Source organism: Fusarium proliferatum, assembly GCF_900067095.1.
Source record: "Fusarium proliferatum ET1 genome assembly, contig: FPRO_scaffold004, whole genome shotgun sequence".
Classification (NCBI taxonomy): Eukaryota; Fungi; Ascomycota; class Sordariomycetes; order Hypocreales; family Nectriaceae; genus Fusarium; species Fusarium proliferatum.
Window position 1 is genome coordinate 1,676,000 of NW_022194793.1, and position 14,379 is coordinate 1,690,378.

General features: G+C 49.4%; 3 protein-coding genes across 3 annotated transcripts; all 3 read right to left on the minus strand.

Annotated features, from left to right (window-relative positions):
* Positions 1 to 385: 385 nt before the first annotated feature.
* FPRO_04716 (uncharacterized protein) lies at positions 386 to 4,936 on the minus strand (the record flags this gene model as incomplete). Its single annotated transcript, XM_031230257.1, has 4 exons — positions 386 to 1,152; positions 1,216 to 1,936; positions 1,988 to 4,635; positions 4,699 to 4,936. 4 exons carry the CDS (start codon positions 4,934 to 4,936, stop codon positions 386 to 388), a joined length of 4,374 nt encoding a protein of 1,457 aa, XP_031080412.1.
* A 1,713-nt stretch (positions 4,937 to 6,649) lies between these two features.
* FPRO_04717 (uncharacterized protein) lies at positions 6,650 to 9,849 on the minus strand (the record flags this gene model as incomplete). The annotated part of the gene is made up of 3 exons (XM_031230258.1): positions 6,650 to 6,969; positions 7,026 to 9,519; positions 9,592 to 9,849. The coding sequence occupies 3 exons, from the start codon at positions 9,847 to 9,849 to the stop codon at positions 6,650 to 6,652; spliced, it is 3,072 nt and encodes a 1,023-aa protein (XP_031080413.1).
* A 3,284-nt stretch (positions 9,850 to 13,133) lies between these two features.
* FPRO_04718 (uncharacterized protein) lies at positions 13,134 to 13,997 on the minus strand (the record flags this gene model as incomplete). The annotated part of the gene is made up of 2 exons (XM_031230259.1): positions 13,134 to 13,505; positions 13,569 to 13,997. The coding sequence occupies 2 exons, from the start codon at positions 13,995 to 13,997 to the stop codon at positions 13,134 to 13,136; spliced, it is 801 nt and encodes a 266-aa protein (XP_031080414.1).
* Positions 13,998 to 14,379: the final 382 nt, after the last annotated feature.

Below are 14,379 nucleotides of genomic sequence, written 5' to 3' on the forward strand. Positions count from 1 at the left end.
AACTACATTGTGTATCACCAGCCATCGGAGAATAGGAGTGTCTGTCATTCCATGACTACTGCTTGAATTACACACGTATAGACAAGACATCCTCTGTTTTTGACTTCGTCAAGTCCATTCAGCTGAACATGCTCCATGCAAAATAAAACCCAGCGCCGTTTTCTACCCATCAACCCTATGCGAGATGTGCGGCAATATGTACCATCTATTTCTCTCGCCGCCTCTTTCTAACTACTCTCCTCTCCCCATCAACCTCAACATGCCCTTCACAAGTTGGGTTGTCCCGGGTCATCATCTCATGCAGTTTTAGCCGTTTTCTCGTATCTCGTCTACCATATGTCATCATGACTCTGGGCCGCTTGTTGCCCGACTTTGGACAGCCGTCCTACTCGGCCTTGATTCCCTTCTCATTTTCAAGATGGATCTCGGCCACCTCGTTCGAATCCCTTTCGCTCCCTACCGCGGTTTGCACATCGATCACATCCTTACGGTCCCATGTAGACTTCTGGGTGTCTGTAAGAATCGTCGTTTGAGGAGCGGCAGGCTCGGATTCGCCCTCAGCGGGGTCCTGTCCTGTCATGATTGTGTCGTGATCATCAAATTGGCTGAGGCCACGCTCATCAGCTGAAGAGTCTAGCTGGACATCATCAGAGCCAATGTCGGCACCTGTAGAGTCTTCGGCACCGCTATCGCCCAGGCCCTCGAAGTTCCAACCCTGGACGAGATTGAGGGACTTGTTGTCCAGGCGCTGGTAGCTTCCATTGATTTCTACACCCTCATCCTCGACGGTACTGTGGATGCTCCCCATCCGGTTAGCTCCATTGTAGGGCGGGAGATCTTCGTCTTCGTCGTCCGGTCCAGCTAAAGAGGTGACGGTGATTCTATCCGAACCACGATCGCCGAGATGGCGAGTTGCTGCGGCTCCGATCCCAGCGCTCGACAACCCATTCAGGGAGGAACCCTCGCCGAGACGCTGACCTTCCCCCACCTCACCTTCTCCTTCAGAGTTTTCTTCGCTGTTCTCGTATTTCTCAGAGATGACTCCGAACCGTGATCCGCCTAAAGGGGTACTTGAGCGGCGACGGTAAAACAATAGGTATGCAGCTGATGTGATACATGTCGAAGGGTCAGACACGGGGCTTGCAGACGAATCTGTAGGGCTTGTCAGCGTCTTGAATCCATCGGTAAGTGGCCAAGAGAGATGTAGCAACTCACCATTGTAGTTATACCATCGCCCGTCGACGAAGTTCTTGGCATAGGCGGTGTAATGACCTCCGCCGAGACCTCCGTAATGATCATCAACAGCGATCAAGTCATAAATCTCATCCTTGCCATCCTCTTTTTGAATGACTCTGGAAGTAAGGTCGAGACCCTCGATAGGGAAGTCAACCATGACGTCCAACTTGTCGCGGCGCCATCCAGAGTTGCTAAAGCGCTTCAGATGCGCGACAAGAATATCTGGCGATTTCCACAGGTCGAACTTCTTGCTGGCTCGCCGATGCTCTTTGCAGCGGGGACAATACCACATATCTTGTTCGGAGAGGACTTCAGCTCTCTCAAACTCATCCAGGCATTCTTCGAGACTGATGCCTCGTGTACGGCGATGGTGTCTTCTTCTCTGAGCAATCTTGAGGGCAGGGTCCGTGAGCGTTTCCAGATCAATAAATGTTGGAGCTCCTTGTTCATCAGCGGGGATCTTTGCAGCGCCACCAAACACTTTCTCCCAAGCTTCCTCGTGCCAGTCTACCACAATGCCTTCTCCCAGACGAATCAGAGGTCCGCCATCAGCAACAGCAGGAGGTTGAGGCTGGGGCTTGACAGAAGCTGCCTTGTGCTTCTTGTTCTGCATACGTTCGCGGCGCTTGTTGGCTTTCTTATTGAATTTCTGGCCCTTGAACTTGCGTCCTTTGACCTTTGAGGGACGCCCATTGAATTTCTGTTTTGTATAAGCGCTGGGGCTGTTAGACAGGCTAATAGAAAGACCTACTCGTGGAGCTTCTGGAACTTCTTCCTCACTGGACTCTTCCACCATTCTAGTCTGTGTCGTCTCCGCCTTGATACTCTCGTCATTGCTGCTTACGTCTTCATTAGAAGGCGTGCTGCTTTCGTCGTCACGACTGGCGGTATCGTCATCGTCGGGTGACAGTTGAGGGATGCGATCCGACAACTTAGGGAGTAATTGATGGTGATCGACATTAGACCAGCCCGTTGGCACATCGCCAGAGTAGGCTTTGTCTGTGAAGTAGCAAAGGTCGAAAAGGTTTTGCAGTTCAGGTTCAAGGAAGCTGTCTGGGTCGATAAACCTGGGTCTGCTCTTGTTGAATCGCTTCAGAATCTGTGGCTGATGGGGAAGAGCCTCGCTGGTGTCCTTCATATGCACATCTACAATGTCATCCTCACCTTCAACCGAGTTGGCGACAACCTTACTATCACCAGACGAGTCAGCATCCGAAGCAACCACCTCTCCGTCAGCGATATCAGAGTTCTCCTCCGGACCGTTCCTAAGCTTGGACCAAGTCGAGAAGTTCGAGATCTTCTCCAGGACCTTGCATCGAATGAGGTCAATATCGGAAGCTTCTTCCTTGGTGAAGCAGATGAAGCTTGGGGGAGCCACGCCATCCCGAGCACGACCATAGTTTGATGGGATGCGGTGAAATACGGGCACCACTATCCTTTCATACCGCGGGTCATCCCAGGGAGCTTCGAGAGGAGTGTCGATATCCAGCATGGAGCGTGGCTTGTTTGCTTTATGTGGCCAGTTGGTTGGGACAGCATCCAACTCGTGGAAGGTTGCAAGATCATTTTTGGCGATTTCTTCGCTAACATCTAGGTTGTTGTCGTAAATCTTGAAGAAGCGATCCTTGTACTCTTCTCCTCCTATCAATCGCTCCACAGGTACACCTGTCCGGGCGGAGAGGAACTGTTTGAGCTGTTCAATAGCGCTGTGCTTGGGCAGTTCGACCTCAAACATGACCGGCACATCGTTGAGGGGCAAGAATTTGATTTTAGCCGTCCAGACGTCCTCGACAGGAATAGGAAGGGTCAGATTGTTGAAAGGATCAAACGTTATGCTGATCTTGCCACACTCAGGACATTTGAGTGTTGATTTATACAAACCTGTGAAGAGGTCGGCAATGACTGAGTCGTCCCGGAGGCGTGTTATGTCCCAGACCTTGTCTGCCATTTCCTTGATAGCTTCCGGATTGTTAATCATGTCGTCGGTGGAGTCAGGCTTCTCGATATAAGGTTTCTTCTTCACTCGGCTCAGGTCTTCCTGAAGAGCATCCAAGAGAAAGCCAAGGAATTCTTGGGAGTCCTGCTGCCCATATCCAGAAAAAGTCGACCGGCAACGGCCGATCGTGTTCTTGAAGTCTCGAGGAGTCACGGAGCCCCTGCCCTCCGTATATATTTCCTTCAGAAGGTTTCCATAGGTTATTGCAACTTTCCCGTTGTATCCCAAGAGGTTAGTCTTATTGACCTCATCAAGATATTCATTGGTCAAGAAATACTTGGTCAACTCCTCAACGCTTCGTACACATTGAAGTGCAGAGTTCATATAACATGTATTTCCTAGGTTCTGCAAACCAACAACGCCGATGCTCCGACCCGACTTCTTTCCCGTTCGGCCGCGTGTTAATGGGCCACCGGGAGCGGGACTGCTTCGACCGCTCGCATCAGAAGAGGCCAGACCACTTCTGGTGGGGATGGCCAATCCATTCGGAGGAGTTTTCCCAGTGTAGTTGCTAACCCAGAATGAGTCGATGGCCTCATCGATGACCAGAGTTTGATCTGTCACGAGATCGAACATGGTCAAGTTTGAACTGCCGTTGAAGTTGGGGTCAGTGGTCCTGTCTTCCAGCTTACATTTGATCCTTTGGTCGCGGACTTGAGAAAAGGAAACATTGTCGAGGAGAAGTTTCGACCATGTGTCTGTAGAGCCAGCCCTGTTGTCTGTTCGACCTGGGGAGTCCGGAGGCGTGAGGGCTCGTGAGGGCTCAGGGGGACCAGAAACCTGCTGGACTTGAGGTACCATAAACAAACGAATTTTGCGGTCTAGCGGCACGCCGGTGGCTGTCTTAATCTCCCTGACAAATGTCTGTGCATGGTATTTGCGACTTCTGACGAACTTGTAAGGAGGAGGGCTTCTGGCCTTGAGGGACTGCTCGATGGGAAGTGGGCTAATCTCGGACCATAAACGGTGAACAGTAAAAACTGGAGGGTGGAACTCGAACTGAATGACAGGCTCTTCGCCGAGTTCCGCAGTGTTGATGGCAGCACGAATAATGGCTTCTTGACCGTTTTTGATACCATACCAGTCAACAACCATCTTCCAAGCATCCTCTGGAAAGAGTGTGAATTCATTCTCGTTAGTTCCTTGCTTCAGACGAATGTGTTCGTTGCCAGTAGGTTCTGTAACGACTTCTTCAATGATATCCGAGTTGTCAACAGGGCCGAGAAGGTCCGAGGTGGAATCCCCCTCTTTGCTGTCCTTGGGGCCGCCGCGTAATGAGAGTGCCTTTTGGACCCAGGTGTTGGAGACGAGATAAGCCTTGTCCCCTTCCTTCACTTGCGCCTCTTGATAGGCTTTCAAGAGAGTCTCTATGATCTTGATCTGTTCTTGCAGCGAAGGAATTGCTAGGAGACTAGAATTAGTGACGGATTGTGGTGCTTGCAAATCGGAAACATGGCGAGCCTTACGCTGCGCAGGGAAAGCCTCAGCAGGGGAGCCTGCCGTGGGCTCAGGCGCTTCAACACTCATATCACGAGGCAGCGATTCAGGGACCAGCTGTGAGGCCCCCGCGATAGACTCGTTGGCTTGTGATGTACCCATGTCGACATCGCGGGTCCTATCCGCATCGTTTTCGGGATCCATACTGGAAGCACGTCGTTTCAAAGGCGATGACGAGCGTTGGGGCAGGTCGGCATCGCCACTCATGATAGCTCGGTGGGAGAGACGTAAGGGAGACTGGCTTCTGGCCAAAGCCAAAGTCGGGGCCGGGCCAGTCTCGTCGCCGCCACGATCACTCTCAATGGAAAGATCGGCGTAGGCAGATGCACAGGGGCTCGAGGCAGCGGATGAAGCGTAATCGGCCGAAACGAAAGAACTTGTCTGATGCTGGAGGCGAGGGGGGAGGCTCGAGGCGGGTTGTGAGTCGGCCCTCCGGAACGAGTTCGAGTTGGAGGCCACGGAGGCGGAGAAGGAGAGAGCGGGATCGTCGTCGACTTCGCAAGAGGGTAGGACTGAGTCAGGAGAGGGTGACGATGAATCAACCGAGTCTAGAGGTGGATCGCTTCGCAAGAGCTTTCTCTTCTTTGAGGACGACGTCTTGAAGGCGAGCTGCCCGGGCAGCTCGGGGGGTCTAGGTATGAGTAGGAGGGGCGAAGGCGGAGGCAGAGGCGGAAGACAAAATCTATGTTCCTATCCTTGAAGTCAAACGAGTTTTGAGGGCAAATAAGTAGTAGTCGACGTAGACTGGGAGTATATGTATAAATCTGGTGGTGGCCAAGGCACGAGTAAGGACAACAGTCTTGCTGCATTTACTCTGAATCAGGACAGGTCCAAACCAATAGAGCCTGGCCGTGTAAGAGTTTGGATAGGTTCTTTTTTTTCTCGTTCACAGAGGAAGGCGGGGGGTTTGAACAGGTTCTATAATTTTTTTTAATGATGGCATTGGGGCTCTGACCGCTGAGAACGACCTACAGTGTGGGGCGGCCATTCCAGGTTCCATTGACTCGAGTTTTACGATTACCTTCCATAGTACTTAGGCCCAGGTACCTATTTAAGGTCAAGTTAGTACATTTAGGCAGCGATAATGATGAATCAAGAGGAAACCCGAGCTTAGTGAGATTATTATGGCCTGGGCAATCCATTTGTATATACTATACATTTACCTAGAGAGGTCCCTATATGATGTACGTACATCAATACGTAACTACTATACAAAGCCTGACCTTGGCCGTGAAGAAAATACTGACTTAACAAGTAGTGGATCACTAAATAAATCGCAAAATAACTCCTCTGAGTGGGTAGAATCTTCCATAGGTTTGCTTGCATTTATTTTAACTTCCATTCTCCCCCCCACACTCAAATCAGAAGTGCGCCCGCTAATCACCCAGGGTTGACCGCTAGGCTTGGAGCCTGTGCTTAACTTGCAATGTCCTTGGAGTGAATTACCTTGACGTTAAATTGGATCTTTGGTTGTTTCACCTAGGTATGTTACTTATTAGCTGTCTTCTGTCCCTTGCCCAGGTGCAATGCTCTGGTTTACAACTGTTACTGTAGAAGACAATTCTGAAGTGCAAAAGACTAGGTAGGTTATGGTTCTTCTCCCTTTTAGTCACGGACCTGAGCTTTGTAATCGCAATGGCCAATTGTATCATCACCAAGTCACATCTCATTATGTGTCTCAACAAAAGGCTGCCCCAGCGCGATCGACCGCTGTTATAGTCATGTACAAAATCGACTCGCTAAAACGAGTTTCTAAATACCAGTACAAGCCCCTAATTCCTGCTGTCCAGTTTCTTCTCGCCTCTACCATTTAATGTCAATGTATCGCGTCTCTGTCTAGATGTGACCCCCCACCTCCAACTTGTCTTTTCAAGAACATAAAGTCATTAACCTAGAGAATTTCAAGACCCAACATAACCTCTACAACTTTGCATCCGTATCCTCATACTCGTTGATGTCTTTGACGGGTCTGGCCCCTGAACTTGCGGTAAGGCCGGCCTTGTAAAGCCTGACATCAGTGATTTCTTCGGCCGTCTTTACAGCATCTCCAGGGGAGGGCTCCTCGTCGGCCTTCTTCTGAGCCTCTTCCTGTCGCTTGTCGACCCCTTCAGCCTTGCCTTGAGCCTGAAGATGAATTGATAACCGTGCCCTGTGACTGGAGGCAGGGTTGAGGCGCTGGTTGAAGAACTCGATGACCTCAGGTTTGGTCAGGAGCTTAATCTGTGCGGCATCGCGATGGGCTATGTAGAAGGTCAGTATATGTTCACCACATAGAGCATGCTCTCTGCTAACTCACCAAGCTCGAAGTCATAGTATTCGTTTGTGATCTGGTTCCAATGACGAGTGGACTCCTGGTCCAGGTTTCTGAGCTTCTCTAGACGCCGGACGATCAGACTTCGCTTGTGGCCCTCGAATTCTGTCTCGCTCATGTTCTCCAGAGTGTCTACATATCTCATGAGGAAGGCTTCGATACGCGAGTCAAGGAACTCTGGTGTCATTTCGCTCTGGATGAGGAAGCGGAAGCCATAAGTCGTCGAGAAAGCTCGAGGTCCACTGAAAACGATGTAGCCGAGTTGCTCCTTAGTCCGGAGCTGATCAAAGGCTGGCTCATGGAGCATCTGGTCTAAAAGGAGAGTCTTGGTCCGAATGTCGCGATCCTCTCTGCTACCGACATAAAACCAAGTCTCAACACAGTGGTTAACGTTGGCAGGGTCCTTGAGAGTCTTTTTGAAAACGTAGTTGGAACCTTTTGTCAGAATGAGTGACCGCAGGATGGGCCACTGGGCCTTAGGCAAAACCCGTGGTTTCAGGATAGACTCAACCATATCGGTTGCTTTGAGAGCATCCTCTTTGTACATGTTACCATGTACGTACACTTCGATGAAGACCTGGCCAAGCATCTGCTTCTGGAATAGCCTGACACCTTCCAATGTGACACTTGGAAGCTCTGCTGCGAGCTCCTCCACTATAAAGTCCCGTTCGGGGGCATTGAGCCAATTAGTGTAATCGCCAACCTGGTGATAGGATGATTGCAGCTGCCAGTTGCTGTATCCTCGGATCAAGCGCTCCCTGACAATCTCAAAACGATCTTCCTTGATATCCAGGTCTCGCATTGTGGTGACGACCTGTTCCAAGAGCACGGGAAGCTTATCATTATAGCCGCTAACGTCCAAGAACAGACCGCGCGAATCGAGACTGACGTTGTACTGCAAGCCAGCCAGCTCCGCGTCGTACGAGTACTCCTCGAGTGCATCACGGACGAGGTCTGAGAACAGTCGAGCTTTGACGTTGTTTTCTGCCGAAGCGTATATGAGGGGTGTCTTCAAGCTGACAATAACATTGGCGCGAGGAACCCAGAAGGTATCGTCCTTCTTCCACCATGTCCTGGCAATGCTATCATTGCGAAGAACCCGGGGGTTCAGTGCCGGCCCGGCCACCTCCTTCTTCTCAACCTCGAGCTTGTTGGGGATAAACTGGTTTTTGTGAGGCAGGTGAAGGGCAGGCAGTCGATCTTTGGGAGAGACTGCAAAGGCTTTCTTGCAGTCCTCCATAAGATCTTCGGGTATCTTCTCGTGTCGATATTCAGTTCCGTACCACTTTTCCTTCTGGTCCCAGTTGCCAGGATAATTGCGCGATACAATGACCATGCGGAAGTTATCCGGGCGAATCGTGGCAAGGGCTTTTTCGATCTCATCAGGAGCAAATTCTCGGAGACGGCTGTGTCCACTGAGTAACCATTCCCGAGGAAGAGGCTTTTGCATGACCGAGCTAATTCGGCTGGTGAAGCGACTGGCGGGCGTCTTCTGCTTGAACTTGAAATCGACATCAGCCATTCCCTTCTGCTCTTGAAATATCCACTCCTGCGGTGGACTCTCGCGCAGGAGAGTGATGTACTGGAAAAATATCTTGACGATTTCAGGATAGTTCTTAAGACCTTCTTCCGTCAAGCGAACCTGTACATCGAAGATACCAGGAGTACCAGGGCAAACAGGGTAGGCGCCGGCACTAAGGCCATTTGCCCAACCCTTTGACTTGATATAGGACATGATACTTCCAGGGCCTTCATGCCCGATGAGATGACTAATATATCGGCTAGGTTGAGTAGCAAACATAAACTCCTCATCGATGAAGGGAAAATACAGGTTAAGCTCTCTCGAGTCCATGACGGGCTTTGCGAAACACTGCATACCGAGATCGGTTTCCCTGAAAGGAACTTCGCCCGGCCACCTGTTTGGTGGAAGCTTTTTGTTGACGACAGGAGAGAACAACTCGGCAACCCATTTCTGAAGCACGTCAAGCGGTTCTCTACCCAGAACAACCAGCTTCATGCGGTTTGCTGAATAGTGTCTGGCGTGGAACTCGATAAACTTGTCCCTTACATTAATTCCACGTGCCTCAGGAAGTGTCTTAAGAACCTCAAAATTGCCGGTTGAGAAATGACAGAACGGGTGGTTGGGGTTGGATAGAGACTTCTCCAGCTGATGAAGCCTCCATGTGTCATTCTGAAGGTTCTTTTTATTCTCTGAATCAACAGCTTTCAGCTCTCGGTCCAGGGTCTCAGGTAGAAAGAGCGGTTCGATAAAGAACTGAGCGAATCGATCCAGGGCCTCGCGCAGAGGAGAAGGGTTGGTATCTGAAGGATCCTGGTCATTGTCCGGCTTGGCAGAAATGTCGAAAAAATAGTTCGTCGATGTTGGCCCAGTGTAAGCATTTGAGCTTCCCGAATTGGCGGAGAGGTATTGGCCGTATTCGTTCTCAATTGGGAATTTCTTGGTGCCCATGAAAAGAAGCTGTTGATAAGCAGAAATGTTAGTCCACTGTCTGTTTGTATGACATCACAAATGTCGAATTGGGGCACTTACATGTTCAACCGCATGGGCCATCCCGGGGATATCAGACTCGTCGCTGAAGTTTCCCACATTGACATCCAGAGCAGCGCTGGCCTTATCGGTCTCGGGGTCATGCACCAGGAGAGCCTCGAGCTCATTGCCAAGACGAATGACTCGATAGTCGCGATCGTCGAGGGAAGGCTTCTCGAGAGAGTCGGTAACAAGCGTCACCGGTATGAGAGCACCACCCATCGCTGCGGAGGCATCCTCTTCATGCTGAGAGTGAGGCATTGTGTATGTTGCAAATGTAGGTGCAAATGCAGGCGCAAAACCAAATTTCTACACCGATACTGTCACCGACACCGACACCGACCGTGACACCGACACACACGGTACAAGTTGTATCCGGAAACCGGAGGAAGAAAACGGCCGTGAAATGTGGTAGGGCAGGTCGCCGATCGCAAGGGTTTGTACGAGTTGCGTGCTCAGGTACGAGAGTCGATTGGACAAAGTCGGCGCGTACAGGACGATAGACGCAAGACAATGGAACGAATGTGATCCAATTGATGTCGAGAACCAAGAAAATAATGCAGTGCGGTAAGTATGGCAATGGCAAAGCAGATGTGACCTGGAAGTAAGGTACAGAACGGATACCGTCCCGTAGGTAAGGTTCCTCCTAACAGTCCCTGAAGGCTACCTAAGGTACAGGGTCAGGGCAGGGCAGGGCCAGTGTCGCGGGGGAGACTTACCTAGGTACCTACGTGCTGAGTCGCGAGGGGTATGATGGATGCCAGCAATGGAATGGATGGCTACAGTGTGTAGTACAGGGGCTAGATCTGAGAGATGATGATGATAATGAAGATGGGGGAGCTAGGTACCTGGACCTAGGAATGGCTGTAGACAGTTAGCTACCTACCTACCTAACTACTAGGTAACCTATCTATGTCATGAGAAAGGTACCTGTGCTGGTTATATGTAGGTATTAAACATGGGCCTCGGGAGGGCTCTGCAAGGACATGGGGAGGTTACCTTAGCTTAGTTTCCTCGCTTTCTAACTGACTAGGGTTAGAATCTGACTGTTGAACGGAGTTGAACTTTTGAATTGTGTCCTTCTATGACCGAACCACTTTGAAGGCGATGATTGAGCTTGTGGGGTGCGCCACTCAATATTGAGCACGCGCACAGCAGAATAAAGAAGCCAAGGGTCTGTGCAGAACCAGCGATCTACTGATGCCTGTGGAGCAGTGTTACCAGTAGACTAAAGATGGGCGAGCCTCCCAGGTCTCCGTTGAGATGGCTGTCAGGGTAGGAAGGGAACAAAAGAGAAGAGAAGGATACCGAGTTTTTTTTACCGATTCGGTAATGATGAAAGAGTTGCTCGGCTTGTACGGGCCCTACCTATCTCGAAATAGGACCGGTTTTTCGAATGACCAAACCCAAATTCTTCTTGGAATCAAGGGTTTTGGCTGGTCCCTGATATCGAGGACGGACAAGAACAACCTTGTTGGGTAATTGATGGCTTGTTTATGTACCTAAGAGAGAAGGATAGTGGATATTGAGACCCGAACCTTCTGGTCCCTGGGTCCCTGGACTATTTGAGGGACAAGACAGTTCTCAGTTGTCGTGTGGGTGCCAGATTTGAATACCTAGATGCTAAAGGTACCTAAGGCCGTAGAGTTGATGCTAGGTAAGGTGCCTAAGCAGTCATGTCCTTCGAGACTAGAGGTACTATTCGTCTTTGTCCTTGCTCATGTGATGTGTTCAAAATGAGGTGGCTAAACAACCAGATGAGCAGCAATTCGTCAGCAATATGCTGTCTCTCCATCATGCATATGATGAGCTTATCCAGACAACAAAGCCTGTGCCCATTAATAACCATCATGAATGTTGGGTATGGATGTTGTTCGTTTCTCCTTCGTAGGGTACTAGTAATTATCGAGAGAGCTGAACATGGTCGTTACTTACATACATTGGAAACATCACTGATGATGTCAACTTACTACCTAAGGTACCTACTAAGGTAAGTCTGAATACACGAGGAACCTACCTAGGTAATAGGTACAGGTATATAAGGTTAGTAGGTAGGTAGACCTTAGTGGCCATATACTTCTATGCTATAGGGTAGCACTTAGTTCATGGTCCACGGAGTTCTTATGCTGACATACAAGCTCAGTGATTCGTGAGCAAGTGCGCTGAAGTACCTAAATAAGACTGTTCTCTTTTGTCTCCCAAATGCTTAACAAGTCGGACCTCTGATCTATGGTATCAAAAATTGTGAATGGCGACACCTGGTCGCGGTAGATTCTTAAGCGTCCGACCTCTATTGGATCACTGAAGACAGAAGTGATCGAGGGGAGGCAGGAAAACTTACTTGTAGGATCTCTATCCCAAACGACAAAGAAAACTGAACAAATTTAGTATCATTTGGCGTCGATTCGATAGAAATCAGATTGAGTAATTTGGCACTCTCGTTTGACATCAGAGATCGTCTTTCTCCCTGAAGGTTATAAACAAAGGCAGGCTACTCCGTACACCCTGTATGTATCTGTGAGGCGTCAAACAGAGCACCGCCGTTGCCGCAGAATTAGATATTGGTACTTGGTTTCCGAATCGTTATTCTGCCTGCATATGTTGCATCTTTGATGAGCCACGTGGAGTGGGCAAGTCTCGTTGCTAAAACATTTGCCCAATTCCAACTTCTGTTCAATGTTGTGCGGGCCAAAAAGGTCGGTAATCAATGAAGCATGGTGCCCAAATACCCGGATGAGATTTTGTAATAAATACGGGTCCAAATTCTATGTACATCAGAAGAGAGGATCTTAATTGTACGAGTGATTTGAGAGGATATTTATACACCTTCTCGGCATATCGATCACTTCTATAGCACCATCCACGGAGCTGAAATCGTAGTGCTACATATATCGATCGCTGCTCTGCTTAGACAATTTACCTAACATCACAGGAATCCTGAACCTCATGTCAAAGTCGCCAATGCCACATTGTTTTTTGGCTGTCTGTGTACGTGAATAGCCTTAATTTGGCATTAACACCATTTAGCGGCTGGTCAAGATATGTAGAGATTTTGATTAGTATGGGCAGATACATGTACCATACCACATTAGAGTGATTCACTGACAGTAGTAATAGTGGCTGCATCTCATTGCAGTCTCAGGAGTATACATCACATACCTCGGGTGCACATGGTACAAGCTCAATGCATGTTGCCCCCGTAACCCTTATGTCCAACAAGCCTTTAATCACGAAATTCGGCGAATGATTATGGCCTTCCTGTCTTTGCTCAGGGGATGCACTTTAGTACCCATGAAGCTGCTGTCTAACAGTCGTTATTAAAGAAGTTTGCTCAGCAACTGTATTTTCCCACTTCCTTCACTTCTTAACCCTGTTTGCTTGCCCCCATTTCGCCTGGCCCTGGTATGTAATGATGCGGAAAAGGGAGAATAGGTAGAGATTTCCTGTATATACCAAGGAGCTCCAGACTTGGGCCAGAGATAATGCAGAGTGTCAAATCCGCAGATGACATCAACTCAAGACATCCCCATGGATTTTGTATGGTTCTAATCATATATGTGTGCCATTTGACCCCTCTTAGGACAGTCGACAGCTTTGTGACCAGTCTGGTGGCACTTGTAGCAGGTCATGGCTTTTCCAGCAGGGGAGAACTGGCTCCCGCCTCCTGAGGAAATACCACCACCGGAGGATATTGATGTTGGCTTGCTGAGCTTCACCTCTTTTTTCTTTCTCTTATCCCGGAATTCTTTGGCTTTGGCACTCTCTGCAGTTGGCCTTGACCGGGAACGCGAGCGTGAACGGCTTGGGCTATCACTGGATGGCTTCCGCTTTTGTCCATGCGCTGGCGTATTTGTGTCGTCTGAGTCCTCATCTTCACTATCGCTGTCGTTGTCTGATGTCTTCTGGGATTCTTGTTTCTGTCACGGTCAGTCAGCAGTCTTGGTCCTATCTATCAAAGCATAAGGTAGTGGTCGACATGCCTGGTTCGCCGCCTTCTTGAAGCTATTTGTTGAAGTACGCCCGTTTCTCGGCACGTCCTCATTATCGCCTGAGTCGTTAGACGAATCCATATCACCATACCCAACATACACGACATTGAGAGGTGCTTTGGTCTGACTTGCAGCTTTCAACCCAGTAAATGGGTTGTCAAGGACCCAATGGGTGTCGGCCCCAACATGCTTCTCCAGGGCCTCTTGTCGTTTGATTTCTTGTGCATCGAGAGCAGCCTTGATTGCAGCCTGGTCAATGTTCAGATCAAGGCGACCCGCCGCTGGGGAATGTCCAGTCTTTCTTTTCTTGGATGAATGTGTTTCTGAATCCGGGGACGAATTTTCTGAAGCTACTGCCCGTTGCATAAACTTCATAGTAAGAAGTCTCGAAGAGACTGCTCGTGGTGTTTCGGGCGCCATGATGAACGTTCGTGTCAATGATTATTATCTTTGCGAAGACGCTTCGTTATAATTCGAGTGGGAAAAGCTCCGGTGGCGCAAACACGTGGAGAGGCTATAGCTACAGGGCAGAAAACGAGCCTGTATATTAGGTTAATTCATGAAGACCAATTTACAAAATCTTGCAGTAATTCGATTACAAGAGGGCAAAAAGGATCGTGTTTATCGCAAAACACAATGTTCCTAGGTACCCAGGCGCATTACCTCCGTCAAGACGGGAAGAACAAAAATATTTCGGTCATGGATAAACCATTGGTCCGGGGCTATCATCAACTGCCAAGTTCAATGCCTCACGTCTACGAGAAGATCATCCAGTGCCGACACTGACGACTCGATCCGCACA